Source organism: Capricornis sumatraensis, chromosome 17 (genome assembly GCF_032405125.1).
Source record: "Capricornis sumatraensis isolate serow.1 chromosome 17, serow.2, whole genome shotgun sequence".
Taxonomy (NCBI): domain Eukaryota; kingdom Metazoa; phylum Chordata; class Mammalia; order Artiodactyla; family Bovidae; genus Capricornis; species Capricornis sumatraensis.
The window spans coordinates 60,151,288-60,164,663 of record NC_091085.1 but is presented as its reverse complement, the minus strand read 5'-3'; the positions used below and the strand labels follow the sequence as shown (position 1 = coordinate 60,164,663).

At 46.7% G+C, this 13,376-nt stretch overlaps 1 protein-coding gene across 1 annotated transcript in view; it reads left to right on the top strand.

Moving 5' to 3' along the window:
- Positions 1–12,648, top strand: part of CFAP251 (cilia and flagella associated protein 251) — a 74,690-nt gene extending 62,042 nt beyond the window's left edge. The window contains exons 22-24 of the mRNA XM_068990020.1: positions 9,857–10,085; positions 11,133–11,234; positions 12,455–12,648. Of these exons, the coding sequence (XP_068846121.1) occupies positions 9,857–10,085; positions 11,133–11,234; positions 12,455–12,591 (468 nt within the window). The 3' untranslated portion in view covers positions 12,592–12,648. The remainder of the gene's footprint in view (positions 1–9,856; positions 10,086–11,132; positions 11,235–12,454) is intronic.
- The last annotated feature ends 728 nt before the right edge of the window (positions 12,649–13,376 follow it).

Here is a 13,376-nt window from a genome sequence, read left to right as displayed (position 1 = left end):
AAAATTAAAAGAACCTTAATGTCTGTTGACAGGAGATGGGGTAAATCAAGCCAGACACACCTATACTTAGTAGTTACTGAACAGTGAAACTGACCTATGATTCTTTTTTTTAAAAATTTATTTATTTTTGGCTGTGCTGGGTTTTCATTACTGCATGCGGGCTTTCTCTCATTGCGGTGAGCAGGGGCTGCTCTCTAGTTGCGATGAGCAGGCTTCTCCCTTTAGCGGCTTCTCTTGTTGCAGAGCACAGGCTCAGGAGTTGTGGTGCATGGATGGAACCCGGGTCCCCTGTATTGGCAGGCGGATTCTTAACCACTGGACCGCCAGGGAAGCCGACCTGTGATTCTTAACTCAGAAAGAATGTGCTGGTTTTGTTACTGAAGGACAAAAGGCAAGTTGCAAAACAGTATGCAAAGCATGGCCTCCCTTCATTAACAATAACACGTAGATCTCGTATACACCTAGAAAAACTGAAAGAACTTGTTCCAGACGCTTAGTGACACTGACTTCTGAGGCATGGAACTCATAAGAGCTTCTAAACCTTAATTTCTGTGCATCACTTTCTGTCAGCTGGGGCCTCCAGTACCAGCTGGAATCTGGCCCTGGTCCATCAGAGTTTGGGGCTGCCCTGGGGACTCTTGCTCTCCTGGGCTCGCAGCCCCTCCCTCATGTGTGTGTGCAGACTCCAGGTCATTCCAGACCCGACACTCAGCTCCTTCCTCCGTTTCCACAAAAGCAGAAAGCCTAATCCATGCAAGACAACTTTCCTGAAAAACTGGGAATCACCAGAAAGTTTCAAGCGTAACCACATTTCACAGCAGTTTCCCTAAAACTGCTTATTAGTACTTCCCTGGCACTCCAGTGGTTAAGACTCTGTGCTTCCAATGCGGGTGATGGGGGGTGGGGTGGGGGCGGTGCAAGAGTTCAATCCTTGGTCAGGGAACTAAGATCCCACATGCTGAGTGGAGCAGCCAAAGAGTGAAAAATAAACCACGCCCCCTCCAAAACCCCTGCTAATTAGACCTTCTTCCCAGTCCTGATGACCACTCCCGGGGGGCTTCCTAGCTCCCCTCTTCCCTCTCCGAGCAGCACCCTTCCTCTGCCTCTGCTGGCCATGCCAACTCAACTCTTGGCTTGTATTTCCAAATCTGCAGCATAAGCCCACAGCCAGGGTCTACAAACGACAAAACTTCCCATTTAGTTGCATCCACCCTCCTTAATAGATGGTTTGGTTGTAAATTGCCAGGGAGAGGGGAGCATCTTACATGCATTTCTGAAGAATTTAATTTTTGTTAACTACAGGCAGTAGCTTGTATTGCTTTTGTATTCAGAACAAAACCCAGAAAGATAAACGAACAAATCCTCCCAAAGCCTTGTGCACTAATCTTTGTGGCTAAACCACGGTCCCAGCTGGGATGGAGGGAGCATAGCCAAGTGGTACAGTGGCCCCTCTACAGGGAGGAGAAATCTGAGCAAAGGGTCATGGGTAGCTCTGACGAAGACCCCAGGGGAGTTCGGGAATGCGCCCTTTGAAGAGACGTCCTTGGTGTGCTGGGTTTGCTCTGAGACATAAATACCAGGAGGCGTTTCCATCCTGAAGGCGAGAGGAGCGATGCACCATCATTCCTCATCCCGCAGCAATAATCAGTGTTGTGGAGAGGCCTTCCTGGTCCACTGAGAACCCCACACCAGGGAGCGCTGTGCCTCCCCACAGAGATCAGGACAGGACTTCTGTCTGCCGCACTCACAGCATCTAGAGAAAGAAATCCTGAAGTGCTGTGCAGCTACTGAAAGAGAACACAGCTGGTCATAGTGTAATAACACCGACAGTGGCAGCAGCCGACCAGCTCTCCTCGCTTGAGCGCTTGCTGGGCACCAAGCACCACGCCAGCCTCCCTGGCGTCCAGTCCTCACAGCAAGGAATGCTTTCATCATCTCCGTTCACCAACAGGGAAAGGAAGGCCTCGGGGGAGGAGGAAGCCCGCACAGCCACTGAGCTACTGAGGGCAGGGCCGGGGTCTGCACCACAGCAGGCTGGCCTCAGACCCCACATTCTGTTTTGACATGTGCCTCTTACTGCAAATGAGGAAGAAATCCTGCAAGTCAGGACATCGACCATTGGTTATTGCTGCAGGATGAGGAATGACAGCGCACTTTACTTCCATCCTTTGCGTCTCCAGTGTTAGAATTTTTTTTACAAGCATGTTGTCATCTTGACTGGTTTAAGGATGATAAAAGAATAGATCATAATCATAGTGAAAAATATATTTTCAAAAATACTGATGTTATTTGCCTTGTTACTTGTCTTTGCCGTTGCTTCACCTCTGTATTATTTTTCTTTTTTAAAAAATGTTTATTTATTTATTTGGTTGCATCAGGATACAGCATGCTTGGGGTTGGTGCATGGGGATGACTTTCATTTTTTTTTTATTTAATTAAATAGAAAAAAAAAAAAAAAAAAGAAAATAAAAAGATATCTCCAAACAGGCAGATTTTTACTCTCTGAGCCACCAGGGAAGCCCTATTAAAAATATATATATATATATATATATATATAACTATATATATATATATATATATATATAACTATTGAGACTGTGTTTGGAGATATCTTTAATATCTGTTTAGATTGGCTTTTAGTTTTAATTTATGAAAAAATTGAAGTAAAATTTAAATATTAAAAAAAAATGTTTATTTATTTATTTGGTTGCATCAGGTCTTAGTTGTGGCCCGTGTGCTCAGTAGTTGGAGCACAGGCTTAGTTGTCCCAAGGCATGTGGGATCTTAGTTCCCCAAGCCACATCCAATGCAGGGATCAAACCCACATCCCCTACATTGGAAGGTGGATTCTTACTGGACCACCAGGGAGGTCCCTCCTTTTATCATTATTACTATTTTTCACCATGCCACGTGGCTTGCGTGATCTCCTCTGACCATGCAGTGAAAACACAGACTCCTAACCACTAGACCACCAGGGAACTCTGTATTTTTCCCCCTTTTAAACAACTTTATTGAGCTATATCACAGATCGCATAATTCGCCCTTTTAAAGTATGCAAGTCAACAGCTTTTAGTATGTTCACAGAGTCACGCAACCATCACCACTTTAGGTTCCTCTCAGGCGGGCGACTTCAGGACAAGACCCCCACAGGTCCTAGGAATGGGCCTGGGTTATCCAGGGAGGGGATCCTGGGGTTCAGCATTCCCAGAGTGGTGCCTAGAATTGAGGGGCATAGAATATAGGTGGGTAACTCCCTGTGAACATGCTACCTTACCCAGCAAAAGGGATTTCACTTATATGATTGTATCAAGGGTCTGGAGATTAGGAGATTATCCTGGATCACCCAGTGGGCCCAGTGTAACTACAAGGGTCTTTATAAGAGGGAGGCAGAGGACTTTTCTGGGGGTCCAATGGCTAAGACTCCACACGCCCAGTGCAGGGGGCCAGGGTTTGATCCCTGGTGGGGGAACTAGATCTTGCATGACATAACTAAGGCCCAGAGCAGCCAAATAAATAAGAGGGGGGCAGGAGGGCCAGAGTTTAAAGAGGAGCCACGATGAGAGAAGAGCTTCAGAAGGGTGACGGGCTTGCAGGCTTTGAAGGTGGGAGGGGGCCACAAGCCTAGAAATGCAGGCTGTCTCCACAAGCTGGAAAAGGAAAGAAGGAAGAAGGGATGCTGCCCTACCAACAACACCTTGGTTCTGGCCCTTCAAGCCCATTTCAGACTTGTGGCCTTGAGAACTGTGAGGTCAGTCTGTGTGCTTTAAGCTGCTAGGTGTGTAATCGTTTGTTATAGCAGCAATGGGAGACACACAGAGAGTGCTTTGGAAGTGTTTCGTGGGCACCCTTCCCTTGCTTCCCGCCTCCTCACACTTGTTTCCCAGCCTAGAGTGCCTTCCCCTCCGCTCCCACTGCCTGGATCCTCAGTGGCCCACCTCTTCTGAGGCAGTCTTCCCAAGTCCCCCTTACTGAACACTCCTCCAGCCCTGGATGTCAACCTCCTGCATTCAGGCACTGAGATCTTTTAGAGCCACAGAGTCCAACCATGTTAAAATCACTTGGGGGCACTTAAAAAGTACTGATACCTGGGCTCAGCCTCTAATCTGTTGAACTTCGGGGTGGAGCCTGGGCCTGGATAGTTTTGAAAAGCCCCCAGGTGTGGGCACAGGGCCAAGCAGCCAGTGATGGAGCCTCCCTGTTAGTTTACTCTAGCTGGAGTGAGTGTGTGTGTGTGTGTGTGTGTGTTTGTGTAGTCCCCTAAGTGTTCCTTCACAGGACCCACACCAGTGCCTGGCACTTCGTAGGTGCTTAACCTTTGCTGACTGATTGGCTAACTGTACAATCCTAGAATGCAGGGCCGCCTAGTAATAATTAAACGACTAGTCTTCCATTTGCCAGTGCCAATCCAAATGCTCAGTAACTTCTAGTAGATTGAACTAAATTAACTAGGGCAGTAAGCGGTTATTCTAAATACACCTTCTGTGAGGTTTTTTATTTTTATTTTTATTTTTTTGGTCGCACCATGTGGCAGGTGAGATCTTAGTTCCCTGACCAGGGATCGAACCTGCATCCCCTGCAGTGGAAGCTCGGAGTCTTAACCGCTGGACCACCAGGGAAGTCCCAGGCCTTTTGTAAGTTTTAACAGAACTTTTTACATTGTGCCCACAGTGTTTCATTCATTCATTCAGTAAACATTTCTCTGGGCCTTCTGAATGAGGAAGCTGCTGTGGAAATAGAGATGAATGCCATTGCTACAGCTTAATGGAGGAGACAGATGTAGACCCGAAGAATTAGACCATGCATCACAGCTGCCACCCATCATTACCCTCAGTGAAAGTCGCAAGAGCTGGTCCTGCTTCTTTTTGGCACAAGTATCACCTCCGCCAAGCACCACGGTGTAAAAACCAGTTCTCAAAGCTGTGGCCCCCAACACCAGCAGCACAGTCCTCACAGGGGGATTTGTAAGCAAAGCAGATTCTCGGCCCCCATCCCAGACCTGCAGAATCAGAAACCCTGGGGATGTGACCAACAGTCCGTGTTTTAACAGGGCCTCCTAGTCATCTTGATGCCTGATATAGTTTGATTTCCCCTGCCCTAAAGCCATAACTTCTCAACCTTGGCCACACATTCATATCCCCTGGGGAGCTTTGTTAAGCTATGACTGCTCATACTCCACCCCTGACCAATTAAATCAGGATCTCTGGGAACGGGGCCTGGGCCTCAGAATGTTTAAAGCTCCCGGGTGAATCAAATGAACCCCTGCCTTAGCAGATGACAGCCCAGCACGAGAATGCCAATAAAAGACCAAGTTGAAGCCAGCCAGAGCATTTTGGGTGGCCTTGGGGGCTCCCGCTCCTCCCCTCCGCCGCCGCCCCCATCGGGGCCCTGGGAAGGCTGTGGTGTTTCATTCTAGCTCCAGGGTTCCTCTCCCAAGCGTGAACCTTGTTCAGACACGTAGCAGAACCTGCCTCTTCAACTAACACTTGCAAACTAGGCTTGGGAAAGAAAGTCGTGATGCCAAAGCTGCCAGCTCTCTGCTTGTTGAGCAGTGAGTTTTGATCAGTCATTTAAGGAAAGAGGGTAAGAGGTGAATCACCTACAGAGTGATTTGTGCCAAGCATGTTCCCTGAGATCTTTGGAATGCTCTGAGTATGAATAACTCCAGGCACTTTGGGATTTCTTTCTGTCATCTTTGAGTTACTGTCCTATTTCTGAATTGAATTTAAATCACATGTTGTGTTTATAATGTACACATATCATTACATTATAGTTTCTATGTTAATAGATGATATAATTGTGTGCATTGTAATCAGCAAGGGCGTAGAAAGTACCATAATCACAAGAACTCTTAATGGCTGTTGAGTGCTGACTGTGTTTTAAGCATTATGTCTACACTTAGATACGCTGTCACAGTAAGCTGCAGATCAGCTCTATTGCAAATTGTTCACCGTATTACCCACCTTTTCAAAAAGGGAAACCGAGGATAAGGAACATCACATTACTCACCCAAAGTCACGTGGAAAATGGCAGCACCAGGGTTTGAATAGAGATCTGTCATCAAAGATTGTAGTTTTAGCCGCAGTCTCCTCTGGCTCATAGTAAGTGGTAGCACATGCATGTACTCATGCTATTAAAATCATATGGTGCAGGGAATTCCCTGGTGGTCCAGTGGTTAAAAAGTCACCCAGCCATGCAGGGGACTCCTTATCAATCCCTGGTCGGGGAACTAAGATCCAATGGCCTGTGAGGCAAGTAAGCCTGTGCTCTGCAACTACTGAGCCTGCATGCTCTGGAGCCCATGTGCCACAGCTGGAGAGCCCACATGCCTAAATTACTGAAGCCCGTGCTCACTCTGGAGACCGTGGGGCAGAGCTAGAGAGAACCCCACACACTGAAATGAAAGATAAGATCCCGCATGCTGCAACTAACACCCAAGGCAGCCAAATAAATAAATAGTAAAAAAAATCTGTATGGTACAATCTGTAAATAATATGCTACCATATAGTTTTACTTATACAGAAAATTATACATAGTTTAACATCAGTTACACATAATATAACTCAATAAATGCTATACATGAAAATGTTACCAGTTAGAGCTGCTGACATAGTAATGATTAAGGTTCATTTGTATCCATAACCAATGATGTTATGTCTAAAGACCATTCCTGGGAGTGTTGCATTGAGAATATGTGGCTTCTTTGAAAATATTAGGTGATTACTAAGATACAGTGTAAAAAGCAGGATACAAAAAGAATATATACACAAACCAGATTTGCAAAAAAACAGACCCATGTATTTTGTATGCATGGGAAAAAGTGTAAAGAAAGTGCCCCAGATCCTTCATAGTAATTATGATCAAGATGGGTGGACTGCAAGAGGTTTGTATTTTCTTCTTGATACTTGGGACAAGACCAAGACACTGGGATGCTCCAGACTGGCTGATATTTGACATTGCTTCCAACTGGTGCTTCTTTCAGTTTTTGCTCTACATTTATTTAGTGGACAGGAAGAAATCGGTTATCTACCAGTAAATATTGTGTACAAATACAGATTATCTTCCAAATTCATTCCTACAGACCAAGTTAGAGTTATGTTCTGGGGGAAACCATTATTTCCCACTATTCTATGGCTCTTATTCTCTCTCTCTCTCTCCTTGTCTTTCTCTATAAAATTCAAAACCTCTCAATGTGGAGGAAGACATATTCACCAATGAAGTCATTTGGTCCTTGGTTTTTCTTCACAGAAGTTGTAAAGTTACTAATTCCATCTATTTACTTGTTATAGGTCTGTTCAGATTTTCCAGTTTTTCTTGAGTCAGTTTTGGTCATTTGTATCTTCCTAGGAATTTGTTCATTTTTCCCAAGTTATCTGATTTATTGGCATACAGTCGCTCCTACTCCTTTTAATTTCTGTAAGATTGGTGTCAATACTTGCATTCCATCTTTCATTCATGATTTTAAAAATTGGGGTCTTTTTTTCATGGTCAGTCTCACTTAATATTTGTCAACTGTGTTGATATTTTCAATGAATGATGGCTTCCTAGGTCTTCATTTTAAAAATTATATCACATAAGTCGTGTGTATGTTACAAAATATCTTTGTGTGTATAAAAGACTGCAGGATAAACACGGAAAAGAAAGAAAGGAAAAAAGAACTACAATGCAGTTGTCATAAGCGATCAGTCCTGTCTTTGAGTTTCACACTGAATTATTTGCTTATTTATATAAACTAATGTCTAAATTATTCAGGATTCTGTGAGCTTCCCTGATGGCTCAACAGGTAAAGAATCCACCTGCAATGCAGGAGACATGTATGAGACATGGGTTTGATCCCTGGGTCAGGAAGATCCCCTCGAAGAGGAAATGGCAACCCACTCCAGTATCCTTGCTTGAAAAGTCCATGGACAGAGGAACCTGGCAGGCTACAGTCCATGGGGTCACAAAGAGTGGGACACGGCTGAGCACATGGCACAAAACAGCTTCTTCACAAAGCAGTTCAGTTCAGTTCAGTTCAGTCGTTCAGTCGTGTCTGACTCTTTGCGACCCCATGAATCGCAGCACACCAGGCCTCCCTGTCCATTACCAACTCCCGGAGTTCACTCAGACTCACGTCCATCAAGTCCGTGATGCCATCCAGCCATCTCATCCTCTGTCGTCCCCTTCTCCTCCTGCCCCCAATCCCTCCCAGCATCAGAGTCTTTTCCAATGAGTCAACTCTTCTCATGAGGTGGCCAAAGTACTGGAGTTTCAGCTTTAGCATCATTCCTTCCAAAGAAATCCCAGGGCTGATCTCCTTCAGAATGGACTGGTTGGATCTCCTTGCAGTCCAAGGGACTCTCAAGAGTCTTCTCCAACACCACAGTTCAAAAGCATCAGTTCTTCGGCGCTCAGCCTTCTTCACAGTCCAAGCAGGGACATAGCAAATACAGTGTAAGATTTGATGTTGTTCAGCCGCTCAGTCATGTCTGACTCTTTGCAGCCCCAAGGACTGCAACACGCCATGTTTCTCTGTTCTTCACCATTTCCTGGGGCCAGTCAGTGATGCCATCTAATCATCTCGTCCTCAGTCATCCCCTTCTCCTCCTGCCTTCAGTCTTTCCCAGAATCAGGGTCTTTTCCAATGAATCGGTTCTTCATATCAGGTGGCCAAAGTATTGAAGCTTCAGCTTCAACATCAGTCCTTCCAATGTATATTCAGGGTTGATTTCCTTTAGGATTGACTGGTTTGATCTCCTTGCAGTCCAAGGGACTCTCAAGAGTCTTCTCCAATACCTCAGTTCAAAGGCATTGATTCTTTGGTGCTCAGCCATTTTTTATTGTCCAGCTCTCACATCAGTACATGACTACTGGAAAAACCATAGCTTTGACTATACAGACCTTTGATACTTAGGTGAAAAGTGATAAAATGAAACACTGTTCATGCCAGTGCTAATAGTATTGGCCAGTTGGACAGTGGATCAGAGCTGCTGTAAAAAGTACCAAAAACTGGGTGGCTTCACACAGTGGGAATTTATTCTCTTGTGGAAGTCCAAAATCAGGGTGTCAAGCAGGGTCAGGCTCTCTGTGAAACACATAGGGGATAAACCGTCCCTGCCTCTTCTAGTTTCTGTGGTTACCAGCAGTCCTTGTCTTTCCTTGGCTTAAGCTGTTACCATTCCAACCTCTGCCGCCACCATCATATGTCCATCTTGGCCCTGAGTGTCTCTCTCCTCTTTTAATGAGAATGTGACTGAGCCAAGCTTATTCTGCTTGCCACACGACAGGCCAATACATTGGGAGATGAGTTGTTGGAACATGGAATAACAATGTTAATCGTGAAGCTAGCAGACCAAGAAGATGGCAGACTAGCATCTCAAAAAATCATCTCCCCTCAGTACCAGTTCGAGCTCCTTTTATACACAGGACAGGAGGGGCACACTGCGGCGCCAGCCAATCGCTGAGCAGGACCACTAATTGTTTCTCGTTGACAGTTGCTCGCTAATGGTTGCTTGCTTGGGGAGGGGCCCACTGTGGCACCGACCAATGGCTGAGTAGGCCCACTACCAGCTTGCACCTGCCCCACTGCTATACAAGGACACCGGTCATATTGGATTAAAGGCCCACTTTATTCCAGTGTTGACCTCATCATACTAGTTACATCTGCCATGACCCTGTTTCTAAATAAAGTCACATTCTGAGAGATGGGGAGTTAGAACTTCAACCTGTCTTTCTTGGGTTGGGGTGGCGGGAGGATACAGTCAACCCATAGCAGACATGTTCTAAGCTAACTACGAACATTTGTCTGTTACGCTCCAATTCTTAGAAATCCATCTGCTTACTGTGGTCCATTTTTTTCCCCCCCAAACCTCTTTTCTAGATTGAAGATATGTTTAACGAAATCAGATTTAGTGAGTATGTGGACACTGGAAAGCTCATCGACAAAATCAACTTACCAGCTTTCTTCAAAGTCTACCTCAATCATAGGCCACCTTTCGGTAACACCATGAGCGGCATCCAGCAGAGCTTTGACATTCTTGGTTTCACCAATTCGAAGGGAGAGAAGGCTATTCAAAGAGAGGATTTTCTGAATCTGCTTCAAACTAAAGGTAAATACACAACTAGGTAGGTCTCGTAACACCCTTGGGCCCATCCCACTGGAGAGAACTGAGCTGGGACACCTGCATCTTTGATTTGACAGAGCTTCAGCCCTGAGGATGCTGCTTACTGACTCACATGGCTGGTAAACAAGGGATAAAGGGAAAGATGGCAGGGACCTGAAGGATGGAGTATGTGTTCCAACTTTCTGGGAGTGTGCAATTCAGGGCCCTAGATGCCTTCCTCTCACCTTGGGCTTCCCAGGTGGCGCTAGGGGTAAAGAACCTGCCTGCCAATGCAGAAGACAGAAGAGACATGGGTCCAGTCCCTGGGTTGGGAAGATCCCCTGGAGGAGGGAATGGCAACCGACTCCAGTATTCTTGCCTGGAGAATCTCATAGACAGAGGAGCCTGGCAGGCTACAGTCATGGGGTCGCAAACAGTCGGACATGACTGAAGCAATTTAGCACAGCACTCATAAAGCAGGAATACAAGTGTCAGCCATCAACCTCACGATGAGGTACCATGAGATTGGGTTACATTTGTGAGATAAAACCACACCAAAGTAAAAAAAAAAAAAATCGTTTTTAGGGACTTCCTGGGCAGTCCAGTGGTTGAGACTTCGAACTTCCAATGTGGAGGGCACGAGTTCAATCCCTGGTCAGAGAAATAAGATGCCACATGCTGTGTGGCACAGCCAAAAGACCAAAAAAAAAATTTTTTTTTTCCTTTTTCTCTGGGTGATCATTTCATCTCAGCAAAACTGGTGTTTCTAACATGAGGGAAACTGAAATGAAGCCAAGTGCAGTGTTTATCAGAAAGCTGTTCCCCATCTGCACAAGCCCCAACACAGTCCCCCAGGTTGGAGCCCCACTTTTAGCGCCATATAAGGAAGTCTATGTGACCGTAACACGGGACTTCCCAGGTGGCTTTTGTATCTTAAGAAAAAGAAACCCGTGGAATAATTCTCTGGAAGACTTTAGAAAGATGATGCTAAGCTCTGATATGAAGCTCAGTCCCACAAGCTGAACCGCCTCCTTTTCGCTTTGCGATGCCCAGGTGAGCACATGACGGAAGAGGAGATGACGGACTGCTTTGCCACACTGTTTGGACTGAATCCCGAGGGCTGGAAATCCGAGCCTGCAGCCTCCTCTGTCAAAGGTACTACTAGCGAGTGGGCTCTGTCTGGGCACGTAACCAGGGCACGCTAATTTGTTGTTGACTTGAGCGCATTTATGTCTCCTGAGTGGTGCCAGCCACTCTCCTTCATACTGCGCACACAACAAAGCAGGTCTGTGGGGAACCCAACATGAATAAGTTATGAAAGGACCAGGGAGCGGTGGTCACGTTGAAGAGATGAAAGCCTTTGTTCGCGGGCTCTGACATCCCCCGTGTCTTCTGGCCTTGTTTTTCCCTTTATTCCCCCGACGCAGTCCTCATCTTTCCAACCAGGGTAGGCGATCACTGGCCACTAATTGAGAATACAGTTTGGAAGTCGTTTCAGGGGAGGTATAGTCAGGAGAGCCTTGGAGGACAAGAGGGTCAGGGACCGGGGGCAGGCAGGAGCCCGAACCCAAGTTGCCAGAACTTGAATGTCTTTAGAAATCCTCCTGGGGACTTCCCTGGTGGACCAGTGGTTAGGACTTGGTACTTCCGCTGCAGGGCTCACAGGTTCAATCCCTGGTCGGGGAACTAAGATCCCACACGCGTGCGGTGTGGCCAAAAAAGATCATCCTCTTCTTCTTTCCTATATGAGGATTTCCCACCTCCTTCTTTTAGTCCATTGGCCCGAGTGTGCTGGAACATGTCTGTGGACAACCCCCGAGGGCTGCCCCGCTGCACCCCCCCAAGAAGTCAGGAGCAAAGACCCCTCACTGGGCTTCCTTCTTCTCCTTTTGTTGTCTTTTCCCAATTTCAAATTGAACAGGGTTCCTAACTCAGACAGTTCTAGACTCCAGTGTCTGATCTGTCATTTCCAACCTGCAAGCTCCTCCACCCCATTCCTTGTGTACTTGGTATCTCAGAATGTAATTTTCACACACACACACACACACACACGCGCGCGCGCACACACACACGCACATACATGGATACAGTATTCCTAAGTGTCTCAAAACAGTAAAATCAATGATGCCATATAGTTGAGGTTTTCCAATAACGTGTGCAGAGAGATTTGGGTAACAGTGCTCCAAAACCAAACCACAAAGGAGGGATTTTGACCGATTTCCACCCCAGGACTTCTCAAGGAGCCAGAGCCAAATCCCTGCACAGAGTGCCTCTCACTTCTCTTTCGTATCAGTTCCTCATATTTTTTGGAAAATGCTTCTGAGTTAGAAACCTAATCATTATGAAGGCATTTGCTTTCTTCTCTTGTTTGTTAGGTTCCAAAATTTGCTTAGAAGAAGAACTTCCAGAAGAAATCACTGCAGAAATATTCACGACTGAAATTCTTGGCTTAACCATTTCCCAAGATTCTAGACAAGATCCTAGGATCATTGAAGCCGAGCAGAGTTTCTGAAGCACAAAGGACTTTGTGTGTGTGAGTGTGTGGTCCCCCCCGCCAAGAGGTACCACTATTCTGGCATTTCCCTACCCCTTCTCTAATCTTCAGAACGTTTAGACATTAAAAGCATATTTCTGTTAAGCAACAGATTTCACGGAATTGGACATTCCACTCTGTCCAAAATAGAAAAGTGGGTGGAAACAAGAAAAACACTGGGGGTTGGATGGACGTGGTGGCTGGAAACCCCGACTGCCATCCCTATGCCTGATCCCGTGCTGCCTGGAGCAGGGTTGCCAGGATGAGGAGGTGGCGTGGTCCCCGGGGGCAGAGAGGGCCTCGGCCAGCAGCTGTCCTTCCTCGTGACACGTGTGGCCTGATTCCCATCGTCTCGAGTGGCACCTGGACCCTTAGCCTAACATGGCCAGATCCAGATCATCCCAGTCTGCTGTTAGACTGGGGTGGGAGGTGTTGGGTGCTCAGTGCTGCTGAGAGCCCTGGCTTGTGGCTTCTTATCAGTAAACCCCCTGAGCAGTTGTGTGCAGCCGTTATGAAGAGCATCATCGGCCAAGCTTAACCCTGGTAGCAGCTGCCAGAGAGAATGCAGAAAAAGCCCTGCTCCCTGCCCCCCAGAGCCCTGTGGGTGCGCACCTGGACTAGAAACCACACAGCCAGCCTCCCCGGGGCAGAGCTCGGCCCGTGTCAGCCACCCTCTCCCGTGACACACACATCGCACGGGCCCATCTGCTTGGCTCACAGCCTTGAACTCCGCTGGGCTGCAGAGCACCTAGCAGGCAAAAACA